At 39.4% G+C, this 14896-nt stretch overlaps 2 protein-coding genes across 6 annotated transcripts in view; one reads left to right on the top strand and one right to left on the bottom strand.

Moving 5' to 3' along the window:
• The window catches only part of LOC132378526 (uncharacterized), a 377364-nt gene that overhangs the window by 206657 nt on the left and 155811 nt on the right, over window positions 1–14896 (top strand). The gene's annotated exons all lie outside the window — the stretch shown is intronic.
• The window catches only part of kif13a (kinesin family member 13A), a 240130-nt gene that overhangs the window by 128267 nt on the left and 96967 nt on the right, over window positions 1–14896 (bottom strand). For all 5 annotated transcript variants that reach the window (XM_059945486.1, XM_059945482.1, XM_059945484.1 and 2 more), the window contains exons 5-6: window positions 3430–3522; window positions 1847–2027 (exon numbers count right to left, since the gene is read on the bottom strand). In XM_059945486.1, the coding sequence (XP_059801469.1) occupies window positions 1847–2027; window positions 3430–3522 (274 nt within the window). The remainder of the gene's footprint in view (window positions 1–1846; window positions 2028–3429; window positions 3523–14896) is intronic.

The following is a 14896-nucleotide window of genomic DNA, read 5'->3' as shown; positions in this document are numbered from 1 at the left end:
AAAGACAGATGTGTAAAAAGGGCCCGAAGGATCACTGGAGACCTGAGTCACCCCAACCACAAACTGTTTCAGCCGCTACCATCCAGGAAATGCTACCACAGCATAAAAGCCAGGACCAACAGACTCCGGGACAGCTTCTTCCACCAGGCCATCAGACTGCTTAATTCATGCTGATGCAATTGTATTTCTATGTTATATTGACTATCCTGTTGTACATAATATTTATTATAAATTACTATAATTGCACATTTAGATGGAGATGTAACGTAAAGATTTTTACCCCTCATGTATATGAAGGATGTAAGTAATAAAGTTAATTCAATTCAATATAGTAGCAAGAAAAGTTGTGTAAGAGTGTGTGTGTGGATGCTGAGGGAAAAGGTTCCACACACTGTGGAAGATCTGCTGCTGCCTTTTATTTTAAAAAAGGTTCAAAAAATCAAATGTCATTTGTTTACTTTGCATCAACAAAGTTCACTATTTTGCCAAGACAGTCCACAGCTTTCAATTTTATAATTTACCAGGCTGCGTAGTGAAGTTGAATTGAATTCGTAATGATGAGGGGTTCCAGTATACTTGTAACCACACAAGGTTTCACAAGATTTACCAATATACTTCACCCAGAGCTATTTTTCTCTTTACTTTTGATTTGACCAAATGCAACATTACACAAATATTAAAAATCTGACATTTCTGATGACATACTGCATTTCTCAAGTTAACTGCTTATGAGAACTATACTCCTGCAAATAGAAAAATGGACATACCTTGTGGCCTGTGGCTTAGTAACTTCCTTTGTATTTTCACAATTAGAGTCATAACCATAGAAAACTACAGCACAGAAGCATGGCCTTCGGCCCATCTAGTCTGTGCCAAAGCATTTAAATTGCCTACTGCACCCAGACCATAGCCCTCCATATTCCTCCCATCCATGTATTTAACCAAACTTTTTTTAAATGTTAAAATTGAAGTTGCATCCACTACTTGCACTGGAAGCTCATTCCACACTCTCACAACCTTCTGAGTGAAGAAGATTCCTCTCATGTTCCCCTTACACCCTTAACCCATGACCTCTAGTTGTAGTCTCACCCAACCTCAGTGAAAAAGTGTTCTTACATTTACCTTATTGAAACCCTTCATAATGTCGCATACCTCTATAAAATCTTCTCTTAATCTTCTATGTTCCAAGGAATAAAGTCCTAACCTATTCAATCTCTAAGTCCTCCAGTCCTCCAGTCCTGGCACACAATACTCCAAAACAGGCCTCACCAATGTCTTATACAACTTCAATATAACATCCCAACTGTCCACAATACTTTGATCTAGGAAGACCAATGTGCCAGAAGTTTTCTTTATAACCCTATTTATCTGTGACATCACTTTGAATGAATTATGGACCTGTATTCCCAGATCCCTTTGTTCTACTGCACTCCTCAGTGTCTTACCGCTCACCATGTAAAACCCACCCTGGTTTGTCCTCCCAAAGCACAACATCTCACCCATGTCTGCATTAAATTCCATCGGCCAGTTTTCAGCCCATTTTTCCAGCTGGTTCATATCCTGCTGCAAGCTTTGATGTTCTTCCTCACTGTCCACGGCAGCCACAATCTTGGTGTCATCTGCAAATTTGCTGATCTAGTTTACCATATTATCATCCAGATCACTGAGATAGATAGTAAACACCAATCCCTGTGGCACACCACTAGACAGGCCTCCAGTCAGGGAGACAGCCATCTACTATAATCATACATAATTTTTTTTTTCTGCATTAAATGTGAGTTAAGCTACACAATTCCTTAATGAAAATGAATGACAAAAGCAAGATAACAACTCAGCTTGTACTTACCCTTTTGGATCAAGAAGATCACGAACCTTTTCATTATAGATCTCCATATATGACACTTCAACTTTAAATGTGTGAGATTCACTTTCCTCTTTGGAGACTCTTCCAAACAATGCACCACAGAGTCGAGGTATGAGGCCGGGTACATCCACACTGCCCATCATTGAGAAGGACTTTCCTGAGCCTGAATACATGTATAATGTAAATGGAAAGATTTGTATTTGATGCTGAGAAGTACTGAATAGAAACTTTTCACAATTGCTACAAAACATACACATTTTCTCCTAAACATGGATCCACTAACCCACTAGCACTTGAATTCTTTCCTTTTAATCATATCCAAATGAAGCACCCCATTCTGGAATTGTAGAAACTAAACTAAACCAAACAACAGAGGGCGTGCTGCATAGTAGAATCTTGAACTTATTTTTCACTCTCATAATTCACATATTTACAAACATATCCATACATACATAATGTATAATTTTAGTAACAAAAAATAATCTTCAAGGAAAATAGTGAGTCTCTAGAAAGATAAAGCAACTAGTTGGTAAGTGCAGCTTAATGCAAATAAATACTGTATTAGGTAACTGATTTTGGGAGGAAGCCCAAGAAATGGAAGTGTAACCAACATATCAACAAAAATTAATAATCCATTCCAAGTTTAAGTGCACATTAGTAAAAATCTTGGACAGGTCAGGTAACATCTATGGAAAGATAAACTGAACCTTTAGGTTGAGGGCCCTTTTGAGAAACTCTGATTTCTCTTTCCATAAATAACTCAAATACCATTTTAGAAAAAAAATTAGTGCATAGTTTTCACAAGTATGAATATTAACATATTATTTGGAATATAAAATACTGCATGTCATTTCAAATGGTCATTGCAGAAAGAGCATTAAAACAACAGCAGTATACTATATACATTTATCAGTATAATGACAAATTTGGGGAGTAACTGCTATCTGCCTTTTGAAAATTAATTAATTGGCTCAGGCAAGTGCAATACTATTTCCAGAATATTGGCTCAACTGCTGTTTCTTTGAGCCCATATCTGTGATGTTGGAACTGTAGAAGGCCATTAAAATATTTTTTAAAGACTTTTTAAAAAAGTCTTGATAGCAAGTACAGGATAAGACAATTTCTTCATTTTACCTTCAGTTGACATTAAGGTAAAATGTTCACCAGATGATATCAGAAAAATATCTCTTCATGTGAGAAGTTTCTGGACTGTGTAATATTTGGCTGTGGGAAGTGGTTAACCCTACACTGATAACAGAAAAGATATTTGCATGTGTATTTGAAAGAGACAAGCACAACAACAGATATTGGAGCAGTGGTATGAATTTTGGGTTGTTTTAACTAAAAGCTGGTACAGACAAAATAGATTTTACCTTGCTGTGGTGACAAATTAAGGATGTTTGTATTTTTAAAAATCACATAATTAACAATCAACTATTAAAGTGGATCATGAATTTCTTGACAATGCTCCTTCAATTCCAGCAATAATAAATAATATAACTTAAGTTCAAATCAGTCTTTCTCTTGCAAATTACTCAGTCACCTGTTAACACACAGCATATTACCTGTCTGTCCATAGGCAAAAATACAAGCATTGTATCCTTGAAATGCATTATTAAGTATCCCTTCACCAAGGCACTTGAAAACCACCTCTTGACCTACAGTGGAAAGATTACAAGGAAACAAAAGATTAGACAGGTAAGCAATGCTTTGAACAGTCGAACTCCTTCTCTTCAAACTGTACAATCAATCAGAATGGATCTCAATGATTTCACTCAAATTCTCTACTTAATGCACATCAGCAAGCTCTTTTCATGGAGGCCATCACAGTGAAAAAAAATTCCATTAATCCAAGAGCTGCAGATGTACTTTTCATCAGGATAATTATTTTTTGTCTTCCTTTGGGAGAGTATGGAAGTCAGTTCAAGAACATTACTATTCTATTGCTTAAATGATATAACATTTATAGGTTGCTACTGACATCAATGCTTTATTACTAGGAAGGTGCTGGATATAGTGTAAAGCCATCAGGAAACTGGGCAATATTTATCACAGCTAGATAAGCAATCATACTACATAATTTACAATCTCAAAAGCATCAAATCATTTTATACAGTGACGTCACCCTTGAGAGAAGAACGTAATAGTTAATGGTACCAGATTTATAACAATTCATTTGAAGACACAAAGTAATGGCACATCAATGTTACTCAGAAACCATGGTCATACAGCAAATTAGCAGTATTGCAATGCAGAGTTCAAATAGTTTCTGGAGGTTATGAAAATGCATCCAGTAGCCCAACTGTGATTGTTTGCTGTTTTTATATTTTTTTAAAAATGGGTTTTGTTCCTGTCCCAAATCAAACAATGAATGCCCTCTTCTGCAAAGACTGATCAAGCTTTCCTCAAGTTCAGTCAAAACTGAGTCTGATCCAGAGTACAGAATGGTCGATAGTTATCTTTATCATTTCAGTACTAACCTGGTACGAATAAGTAACCAACATGCAATGGAAAATTCACAACTGTATAATATACAAAGATCTGTGGCACATTTGTGAAGAATCTATAATACAAGAATGGTTTTTGGGTGAAGCTCCAAATCCCAGAGTAACTCAACTGAGAGGGAGGAAAGAAGTCAAGGATGGTTTAGAAGTTTGCAACAGCATTATTCCAGATCATAATGATACCCTGAAGCCAAGTGCATGAGCAAATGCTGAATTCCTGTTAGAACTTGGTTGGACAATTGCTCATACAGGCCAATTTGTGAAGTCAACTGATATTAATTTTGTCATGTTGCAAATGTTACAAGATTCTCACAATAACTGGGAATGCCAAATACTAAATAATAAGCACATACTCCTCCAATCCTAAAGAAGTTTTGTTTTGCACAAACCACCCCACCTCCGAACTGATTCAATTCTATTCAGACGCAAATTTTCCAGGTTGAATTGAACTATAAATGCTGCTCAGTTTCTATTAACAGGAGATAGATCTATTTTTGATTCTTAAAAAAAAATTGTTGTTTGGTTTTTGAAGTGGGCACCACAGTCCAAAGGCATACTGGTTAGTAGATTAATTGGCTATTGTAAGTTTTCCCATGATTAGGCTTGGGTTAAATCAGGGGTTGCTGGGGAGGTGCGCCAGAAGGGCAGTTTCTGTATTGTATCCGCAAATAAATTAAACAACATGGATATATTGAGTCACCCTCAACCACTTAGAGCGTTTACCTTGATGTGCTGAAATCTTTAATGGTTTAAGAGTTTTCACTTTCTCTATAACATGCTGGATTAAGTATGGGCTGGAACTAAAATTCAGCTTCCTCATGCTGAAGGATAAAACAGTATTAGAGCTGGTCAGGAGATTTACTGAAACGTTCCCAGAGCTGAATAATTGTGGAAAGGATATTTATTTTCCTACATTTGAGAAAACAGAGGAGATTTAACTCAAGTGTATACAATTCTGAGAGGATAAGGATACCTTACAATATTTCCATTGACAGAGGGGTTAACACTTTGTTGAATGATGAGAGGGGATCCAAGATTAAAAAAACGAACACAGTCAAAAGCTTAATACAATTCTGGAACTTCTTTACTTAAAGGGCAGCAGAGGTAAAAACCCATTTTAGAAAAGTACATAAAGATCTACGACCAATAAGGCCAAGAGCTAGGAAGCAGAAGTAGAAGTAACCCACAGTATTCCAAATTTGCAATTGAACATACAAGAGGAATCACATCCAAAAGCACATTATATATGTAGATATTTTTGTGAAGCCAATCTGGTATCAATTTTTGAATAGAAAATAGATAAATCAGCATTTTATTATGGTGGCTGGTCAGGATGAAATTTTATCCAGTATATTAGAAGAATTTCATTTTCTTTGATATTAATTTACACTCATCTGTAAACAGAGCTTAACGTGTCATACAGAAGATATTATGTTGAATCTAACTATATTTCTCAGCAACATCAGCCTCAATTCTGGGAATTTGAAACTATAATCTTGCGAACAATCATGTTAACTTTCTCCTCACTAGTAAAACACCCAAAATCTGCTAATTGACTATCTTATGCACAAGGTCACGTTTCTCCACTTCACTGAAATTTATCAGGCTTAATAGATTTATGAAACTACTGGGTAACATCTTAAAAAATGTGCATTAAAAGTGCATTGGGAATATCTTCTGATAATTTAGAAAATTTGCCAGTCCATCACCAATGCCCCAAGTATTCCAGATGATTGGAGTTTTACTGAAGCTAGAACATGGAAGCAGCTCCACCTTGTCAAACACCAATGATCAAGTTCATGGAAATAAACAGCTAACATTTTTCTGCTTTTCTTTCCAAACTGTTAGCACTTTTTAAGGAAAAATAATCTGTTAAGAGTCACATGCATGTCAATACTCATTGAGAAACTACATGCAAACTAAGAGTTTAACTGTGTAAACAATAAAAAAAATCTGATGAATTCTGCAAAGTCTTTAATGAAGGAGCAAATTGACTCAAAAATTATTCCAGGCTTCCACATTCTGCAGTAAAATATAGGAAATTTTGACTAGCAATTGCAATTTTTGACAAACCTGTAGTTTAATGCAAAAGGTACCACATGTTTACTATTTCAATTTAAAAAGCACCATAAATAAATCTGTGCAGCATGGTGCAAATTTGGGAAACATCAATGAAAAGGGGAAGGATGTTGCATTGAAAATATGTAGAATGTGAATGAAGAGAAACTGAAATGGGTAGGTTTTTGAACATAAAGGAAATATATACTTCCAAAAATCATTTTAATTGTACTAGCAAATAAAACACTTACTTGAACATTTATTGATAGTAATGAATATTAATTTTTATATATTACGACAGATATTTTTCTTAACTGTCTCTCAGTGATCATTCATAGATTGAACTTCCAGGGTATAGATGTGATCTCATGTAATCATGCCCATCCTATCACATAATTGGCAATGAGTTTTCTACTATTACATGCACCAAGATACAGGCAAAAGCTTTTGTTTGTATGCCATCCAGGCAGATCATCCAATATGCAGGTGCATCAAGATAATACAAAAGAAACTGGTGAGATCAAGAGCGCATCTTTAGTGCATTGAGTATTTCTTTCCATTCCAAGTGGCGTTCAGAATTTGTCTCATTGCTGTGCTCTCTCCTGCTCTCCTGTCTCATTGAGTGTCCCAGCTGATAGAGCTGCTGCTTCTCGGTGCCAGAGCCACATGTTCAATTCTGACCTCAGGTGCTATGCACACTCAACTATCAAAGTTCAAAGTAAATTTATTTTCAAGGTACATATATGTCACCATAAACAACCTTGAGTTTCGTTTTCTTGCAGGCATACTCATTAAATCCGAGAACCATAACAGAATCAATAAAAGACCATGACTGACGGCACAGACACACAACAAATGGGCAAAAGACAACAAATTGTGCAAACACAAAAGACAAAAAGAAATAATAAATAAGCAATAAATACCAAGAACATGAGAGGAAGAGTCATTGAGTCCAGTGGTTGTGGGAATAGTTCAGTGATGAGGCAAGTGAAATTGAATGATATTATTCCCACTGGTTCAGGTGCCTGATGGCTGAGGGGTAATAACTGTTCGAGAACCTGGTGGTGAGAGTCCTGCGGTCCCTGTACATTCTTCCTGATGGCAGCAGCAAGAAGAGAACTGACCTGGGTAGTTGGGGCGCCTGATAGTGGATGCTGCTTTCCTGCAACAGCACTCCACGTCGATGTGCTCAATACTGGGGAGGGCTTTACCTGTTATGGACTGGGACATATGCACTACTTTTTGTAGGATTTTCCATTCAAGGGGATTGGCATTTCTATGCCAGGCTGCGATGCAGCCATTCAATATACTCAACACTACACATCTATAGAAGTTTGTCAAAGTTTTTGAGGCCATGCTGAATTTTCACAATCTCCTAAGGCACTGCCATGCTTTCTTTGTAGCTGCTGAGCCCAGGACAGATCATCTGAAATGATAACACCGAGGAATTTAAATTTGCTGACCCTTTCCAACTCTGATCTCCCAATGAGGACTGGCTCATGGACCTCTGGTTTCCTACACCTGAAGTCAATAATCAGCTCCTTAGTCTTGCTGACAATGAATAAAAGGTTGTTGTTCTGGCACCACTCAGCCAGATTTTCAATCTCCTGCCTACATGTTGATTTACCACCACCTTGATTCAGCCTATGACAGTGAGCTTGAATATGGCACTGCAGCTGTGCTTAGACACACAGTCAATAGTTTAAACCAAACAGAGCAGGGGGCTAAGCACACAGCCTTGTGGTGCACCTGTTGCCAATACGAACTGACTGGGGTCTGCAGGTGAGGAAATCGGTGATCCAATTGCACAATAAGGCATGAGGCCAAGGTCTTGAAGCTTATTGATTAGTTCTGAGGGGATGATAGTAGCATTGAACGCCAAGCTGCAGTCAGTTATGAGCATCCTGATCTATGCATCTTTGTTGTCCTGATGTTTCAGGGTAGAATGAAAAACCAACGAAATGGTATTGTTGTGGACCCGTTGTGGCTATAGGCAAATTGCAGCAGATTCAAGTCACTTCTAAGGCAGGAGTTGATGTATTTCATCACCAACCTCTCAAAACTCTTCATCACATTGGAAGTAAGTGCTCCTAGACAATAGCCATTGAGGCGGGTTACCACATTCTTGTTAGGCACTGGTATAATTGAAGCCTGCTTGAAGTAGGTGGGTACCTCAGACTGCTGAAGTGAGAGATTGAAGATGTTAGTGAACACAGCACAGCACAGGTCTTCAGCACTCAGACTGGCACTCCATCTGGACCAGATGCTTTCACTCCACACCAAAGGATGCTCTCACGTTGGTCTCAGAGACTGAAATCACAGGGTCATCGGGGGCTGTGGGTGTTCATGAAGGTTCCTCCAGGTTTTGATGGTCAAAGTGAGTACAGAAGGCATTGAGATCATCTGGAAGTGAAGCCCTGTTGCCACCTATGTCGTTTGGTTTCACATTGTGAGAGGTAATCGCATTCAAGCCCTGCCTCAGCTGTTGAGCAGCCTTCATTGATTCACGTTTAGTCCAGAATTGCCACTTTGTCTGTCAGCTGGTGTTCTGGAGTTTGTACCTGGACCTCTTGTTTACCAGACCTGAATGCCTTTGATCTGCCCCTCAGCAGACTGCAAATCTCATGGTTCAACCAGGGCTTTTGTTTGGGGAAGACTCCGAATGATTTTATGGTGAAACATTCATCTACGACTCTCTTTATAAAAATTTTCCCCATCTCTATGAATTTCCTCCGAGGACTCCAGTTTCCTCACACAGCACAGTGGGCTGGCAAATTAATTAGCCAGTAAATTACCCGTAGTGTATAGTTGAGCATTAGAATCTGGGAGATGTTGATGAGAATGTAAGGATAATAAAACAAAAATGTGATTCATGTACAGGCTCAGCAACAAGCCACCATCCCCATCTTGGAAAAACTGTTAGTACTCACTAATAAAGTCACATATTGTGGTTTTGTTTTGGCTTCCTAGAGTATGAATGAACATCCAGTATATCACATAAAGTATTAAATAGCCAATACTACAAAATTATAAGTGGTGGCAAATATCTGATGTATTTCAGTTCCAAGCTAAACTGTTCTCCACTTCACACGAAAAAGTCTTCTCCAAATCCTTAATATCAGTTATTATTAAATCCCTGTTCCAAACATACACATTTTTTCTTTCAATTAACAGCAAGCTCTGAGCAGCAAATACGTCTGCTTAGAACCAAGGTTTAATCCCTCACCAACTAGAAACTATTGTCCAATTAGTTTGAGTTTGTTTTAAGCACAAGTTACAAGCCTTGATCGACTATTCGCTAACCTTGTCACATCAAGTTAAACGGTTCTGTCCTGTGTACAATAATGAATTAACTGTCTCAGCAGTCTTGTGCTTTAATTAATGCTGACCACCTTCAATCAATACCATTTCAACTGAATATTTCATATGTGTGTAAAGTCGAACAGACCCTTCTGTCAACAATTTCTGATGTAGATTCCCATATTCCACTATACTTGCTCTGCACGTAATGTGGAGTTTATTACAGCAGTGTTGTTAAGAATGAATATATTTATCTGCACAGAACACTTCACATGCTCAGGACATACCAAAGGCCCCCTTAAGTAAAGTTCATTTTAAAGTCACTTCTTTGGATGTAAATATAGCACCCCATTTGAGCACAGCAAATTGTTACTGTTAAAAATATCCAAAAAAATGCAGCACTCATCTTAAGTTCACAGTCAACATTATTCCCTATGGAACTTTTGAATTTCACGGAGGTAATTTCTCATTCTTCTAAACTCCAATCATTCCTCATTAGGCAATCTTCTCCCCAGAAATTCAACCCAGTGAAACTCCCTTGAACCTTTTCTAATGGGGTGAGGAGTTGTGGTACGGGAGGGGTGTGGTTACAGAATGTTACCACATTTATTTTTAAGACTTCAGTTAGAAAAAATAAGAAGATTCCATCTATTTAATAGAAATAGATTTCTTTAATTGCATGCATCAACCTGGAAGTCAAACCAATTAAATCAGTTGGTAAATTTGAATGTAAAATAAAAACAATGGATTGATGCAGGAAAGTTAAAGTGCTGACAAAGGGTGGCCGTATATAGAAAATTCAATGTACAAGTAGAAAATATGAAATACCAGATTATTCACTATTCATCATTATAAAATACAATTGTAGCCCAGTCACGAATCCAAATGTGTAATCTTCTGTCTTTTGCAATCCACATGCTCTCTCTCCATTGTGCTCATCAGCATAATTGCTTTATCCATTCACCTTTTAACAGATCGCCTACTTGACATAGCTTATTTTCACCCTATCCAGAACTGCACATGTTCATCACACGCAGATTGATTAATGTAAAACATGAACAGCTGCAGATGCCATTTAAAAGTCATGAAGTGAGTTGGTGGAAATTCATAAAATGTAATTAAAATAATATAATGTACAAGAAAGAATCCTCAGGTATCCCTGACTCCTATTCATCTTGAGGCAGATAGAAAAAAGGAACAGGAACAGAATGGAGAGGAAAAATGAATCAAACTCCTTATTCAATCATTAATACCAATTCAATGCAATGTTCTCTGAGCAGTGTAAAAAGGGAAGGGCAGTACAAGTCAGAACAACTTGCAAAAATTCAAAGTTGATCATACCAGTCTCAGATCAGTTGAGGCAGGGCTTCCATGCCGTAACAAGGTAAAACATGATCTCAAGCAGCATCAGCAACAGCAGCACATACATTTCCAATAATTCATTCCATGCACATTTTGAACAGAAGTGGATTGGAATGTCACCACCACCTTGAGAGTATCCAACTCACAACCATTTAGCCTTCTGGTGAGTGAACCCATGGAATGCATCTGGCCCAGATGATGTCCCTGGCCACGTTTTTAGATCCTGTGCAAATCAGCTGATCCAGGTATTTGCAGACCACTATTAACACCTTCCTTCAATCTGAGATTGCCACATGCTTGAAGAAGATGACTATCATCCTAGTTGCCAAGAAAAACAAGGTAACATGCCTTAATGACCAGTCCAGTGGCTCTGACATCCACCACCAGGTAGTGCTTCGAGAGGCTAGTTAGGGCACGCATTAACTCTAGCCTCCCAGACGATTTCCACTGACTGCAATTCACCTACCACTGAAACAGCTCTATGGCAGATGCCATCTCCCTGGGCTTACACTAATCTCTGAAGCACTTGGATAATAAAGTCACCTATTTATTGACACCTGTTTATTGAGTACTACTCCACCTTCAATACAATAATAACAACCAAACTCATTTCCAGGCTCCTGAACCTGTGACTCAACAACTCCCTTTCCAACTGGACCCTTGACTTCCTGGCCAACAGGCCACAATTAGTAAGGATGGGCAGCAACACCTCCACTGCAATTATTCTCAACACTGGCTGCATCCTCAGTCTCCTACTCTACTCCGAATAAACTCACCACTGCATGGCCAGGTTCTGCTCTAACTCCATCTCCAAGCCTGCAGATGACACCATCATGGTGGGCAATATCTGAAGTAATGATGAGTCAGACAAAGGGAGGGAGACAAGAGAGCCTATGTCAGAACAGCAAACTTTCCCTCAATGTCAGCAAAATAAAAGAGCTGGATAGTGACTTCAGGAAGAAGGTTCCTGTTTAGATTTGAACAGAGATTGAGAACTTCAAGCTCCTTGGAGTGAACAGCACCAATAGATTGACTTGGTTAGAACACAGATACTCCAACTAAGAAGGCTCACCAGCACCTCTACTTCTTCAGCAGGCTGGAGGAATTTGGCATGTTGCCTTTGAGCTTCACAAATATTTTTCAATGCATCACCAACAGCATCGTATCTAGAAGCATCACGGCTCAGTAGAGCAACCGCTCGGCCCATGACTGCAAAAAAACTGCAGAGTGTTGTTGTGGACACAGCTCAGCACCTCATAGAAACCATCCTCACCTTCATGGACTCTATCTGCATTTCTCACTGCCTCAGTGAAGCAGCTTGCAAATCAGAGATTCCACCCATCCAGGGCATTCTCTCGCCTTCCCCCTCCCAATGGGCAGAAGATACAAAAGTCTGAAAGCTCTGTTATTGTTTTACCTTGTACTGCACTAATGGACTGTTGTAATGGATTGATCTTATAAATGGTATGCAAGACAAGTTTTTCCATTGTTCTGTGGTACTTTTGACAGTAATAAATGAATATACCAACAAGCCCTAAAGTTTACCAATAGCAAGTACAAAAGAGTCAACCTTACCCTCCACAAGGCCTGCTCAGCTCCAGATTCCAGCATCAACAGTTTCTCGGGTCTCTAAATGTTTACAGTTTGAGGGATTTGCCAATCCTCAGCTAATTGAAGCACCATATATATTTAAACAGGAAATAATCATTCTTTTCTAAAAGATCACACACAATACTGGCAGTAAACCTTGTACTATTTCAAGTCATTCATCAGTGACTAATGGATAAATGCAAACAACTTTCCATTAATATCCATGCGTGAGCCTTTCATCATGGTTGCTGTTCCACCACCACTGATCACTCAGCAAAGTTAGCCCTTTTTTAAATTCTTGGCTGGTAACTAGTATCAACAAAATATTTTGTCAAAATATATCCCCATTTTTAGATCACTAAATGAAATACATAAGATTTTTACATGTCCAAGAATCATGAAACCACTTGGGTTGTAGTTTTATCGAATTACCTTAATGTAACTGAAAAGGATTTCAGCTTTCTCCTACCCAACAATTTCTTGATTATCCTTCATATAAGTGGACTCTTTCACTAAATGTTACCAACTTCCAAAGATAAAAGAACTAAGTTTTCTGGTACCTTATGCTCAACTTTTCAGTTGGTACAAAGGAAAACACTCAAGGATCAGTTCAGTACAACTATCCAGGGATATAGTTCTCTATCTCACAGAGTTGCTAACATACACTTACCTGTTTCGAAGGTGCCATATGTTAAACTTGACCATTGATTTAGCATTTATGATTCACTGAAAGGCAGTGAGTGGCACACAACTGAACCTACTTTGCATTATTTTTTGGGTCCCAGTTATGCCTGCCTTTTTGTTGGCTTTGTGGAACAGTCCATGTTCCAAGGCTATACTGGTATCCATCTCCCTTTTCCTTCGCTACATCGATGACTGCATTGGCGCTGCCTCTTGCACGCGTGCTGAGCTCGTCAAATTCATTAACTTTGCCTCCAACTTTCACCCTGCCCTCAAATTTACCTGGTCCATTTCCGACACCTCCCTCCCCTTTCTTGATCTTTCTGTCTACATCTCTGGAGATGGCCTATCTACTGATATCTACTATAAACCTACAGACTTTCACAGCTCCTTGGACTATTCCTCTTCCCACCCTGGCTCTTGCAAAAAGGCTATCCCCTTCTCACAATTCCTCCGTCTCCACCGCATCTGCTCTCAGGATGAAGCTTTCCTTTCCAGGACAAAGGAGATGTCTTCCTTTTTTAATCAAAAGGGCTTCCCTTCGTCCACCATCAACTCTGCTCTCAAACGCATCTCTCCCATTTCCCGCACATCTGCCCTCATCCCATCCACCCACCACCCCACTCGGGATAGGGTTCCCCTTGTCCTTACCTACCACCTCACCAGCCTCCAGGTCCAACATATAATTCTCCGTAACTTCCGCCACCTCCAAAGGGATCCCACTACCAAACACATTTTTCCCTCCCCCCCTTTCTGCTTTTCACAGGGATCGCTCCCTACGCGACTCCCTTGTCCACTCGTCCCCCCCATCCCTTCCCACCGATCTCCCTCCTGGCACTTATCCTTTTAAACTGAACAAGTACTACACCTGCCCTTACACTTCCTCCCTCACCACCATTCAGGGCCCCAGACAGTCCTTCCAGGTGAGGCGACACTTCACCTGTGAGTCGGCTGGTGTGGTATACTGCATCCAGAGCTCCCGGTGTGGCCTTTTATATATTGGTGAGACCCAACGCAGACTGAGAGACCATTTCATGGAACACCTACGCTCGGTCCGCCAGAAAAAGCAGGATCTCCCAGTGGCCACACATTTTAATTCCATGTCCCATTCCCATTCTGATATGTCTATCCATGGCCTCCTCTATTGTCAAAATGAATCCAAACTCAGGTTGGAGGAACAACACCTTATATACCGGCTACCTGATGGCATGAACATTGACTTCTCTAACTTCTGTTAATGCCCCTCCTCCCCTTCTTACCCCATCCCTGACATATTCAGTTGTTTGCCTGTTCTCCATCTCCCTCTGGTGCTTCCTTTCCCCCCCCCCCCTCTCCTGAGGCCTCCCATCCCATGATCCTTTCCCTTCTCCAGCTCTGTATCACTTTCGCCAATCACCTTTCCAGCTCTTAGCTTCATCCCACCCCCTCCGGTCTCCTCCTATCATTTTGCATTTCCCCCTCCCCCCACTACTTTCAAATCTCTTACTATCTTTCCTTTCGATTAGTCCTGACGAAGGGTCTCGGCCCGAAACGTCGA

This window comes from Hypanus sabinus, chromosome 20, assembly GCF_030144855.1.
Source record: "Hypanus sabinus isolate sHypSab1 chromosome 20, sHypSab1.hap1, whole genome shotgun sequence".
NCBI lineage: Eukaryota > Metazoa > Chordata > Chondrichthyes > Myliobatiformes > Dasyatidae > Hypanus > Hypanus sabinus.
This window is presented reverse-complemented; position numbering and strand designations above follow the sequence as displayed.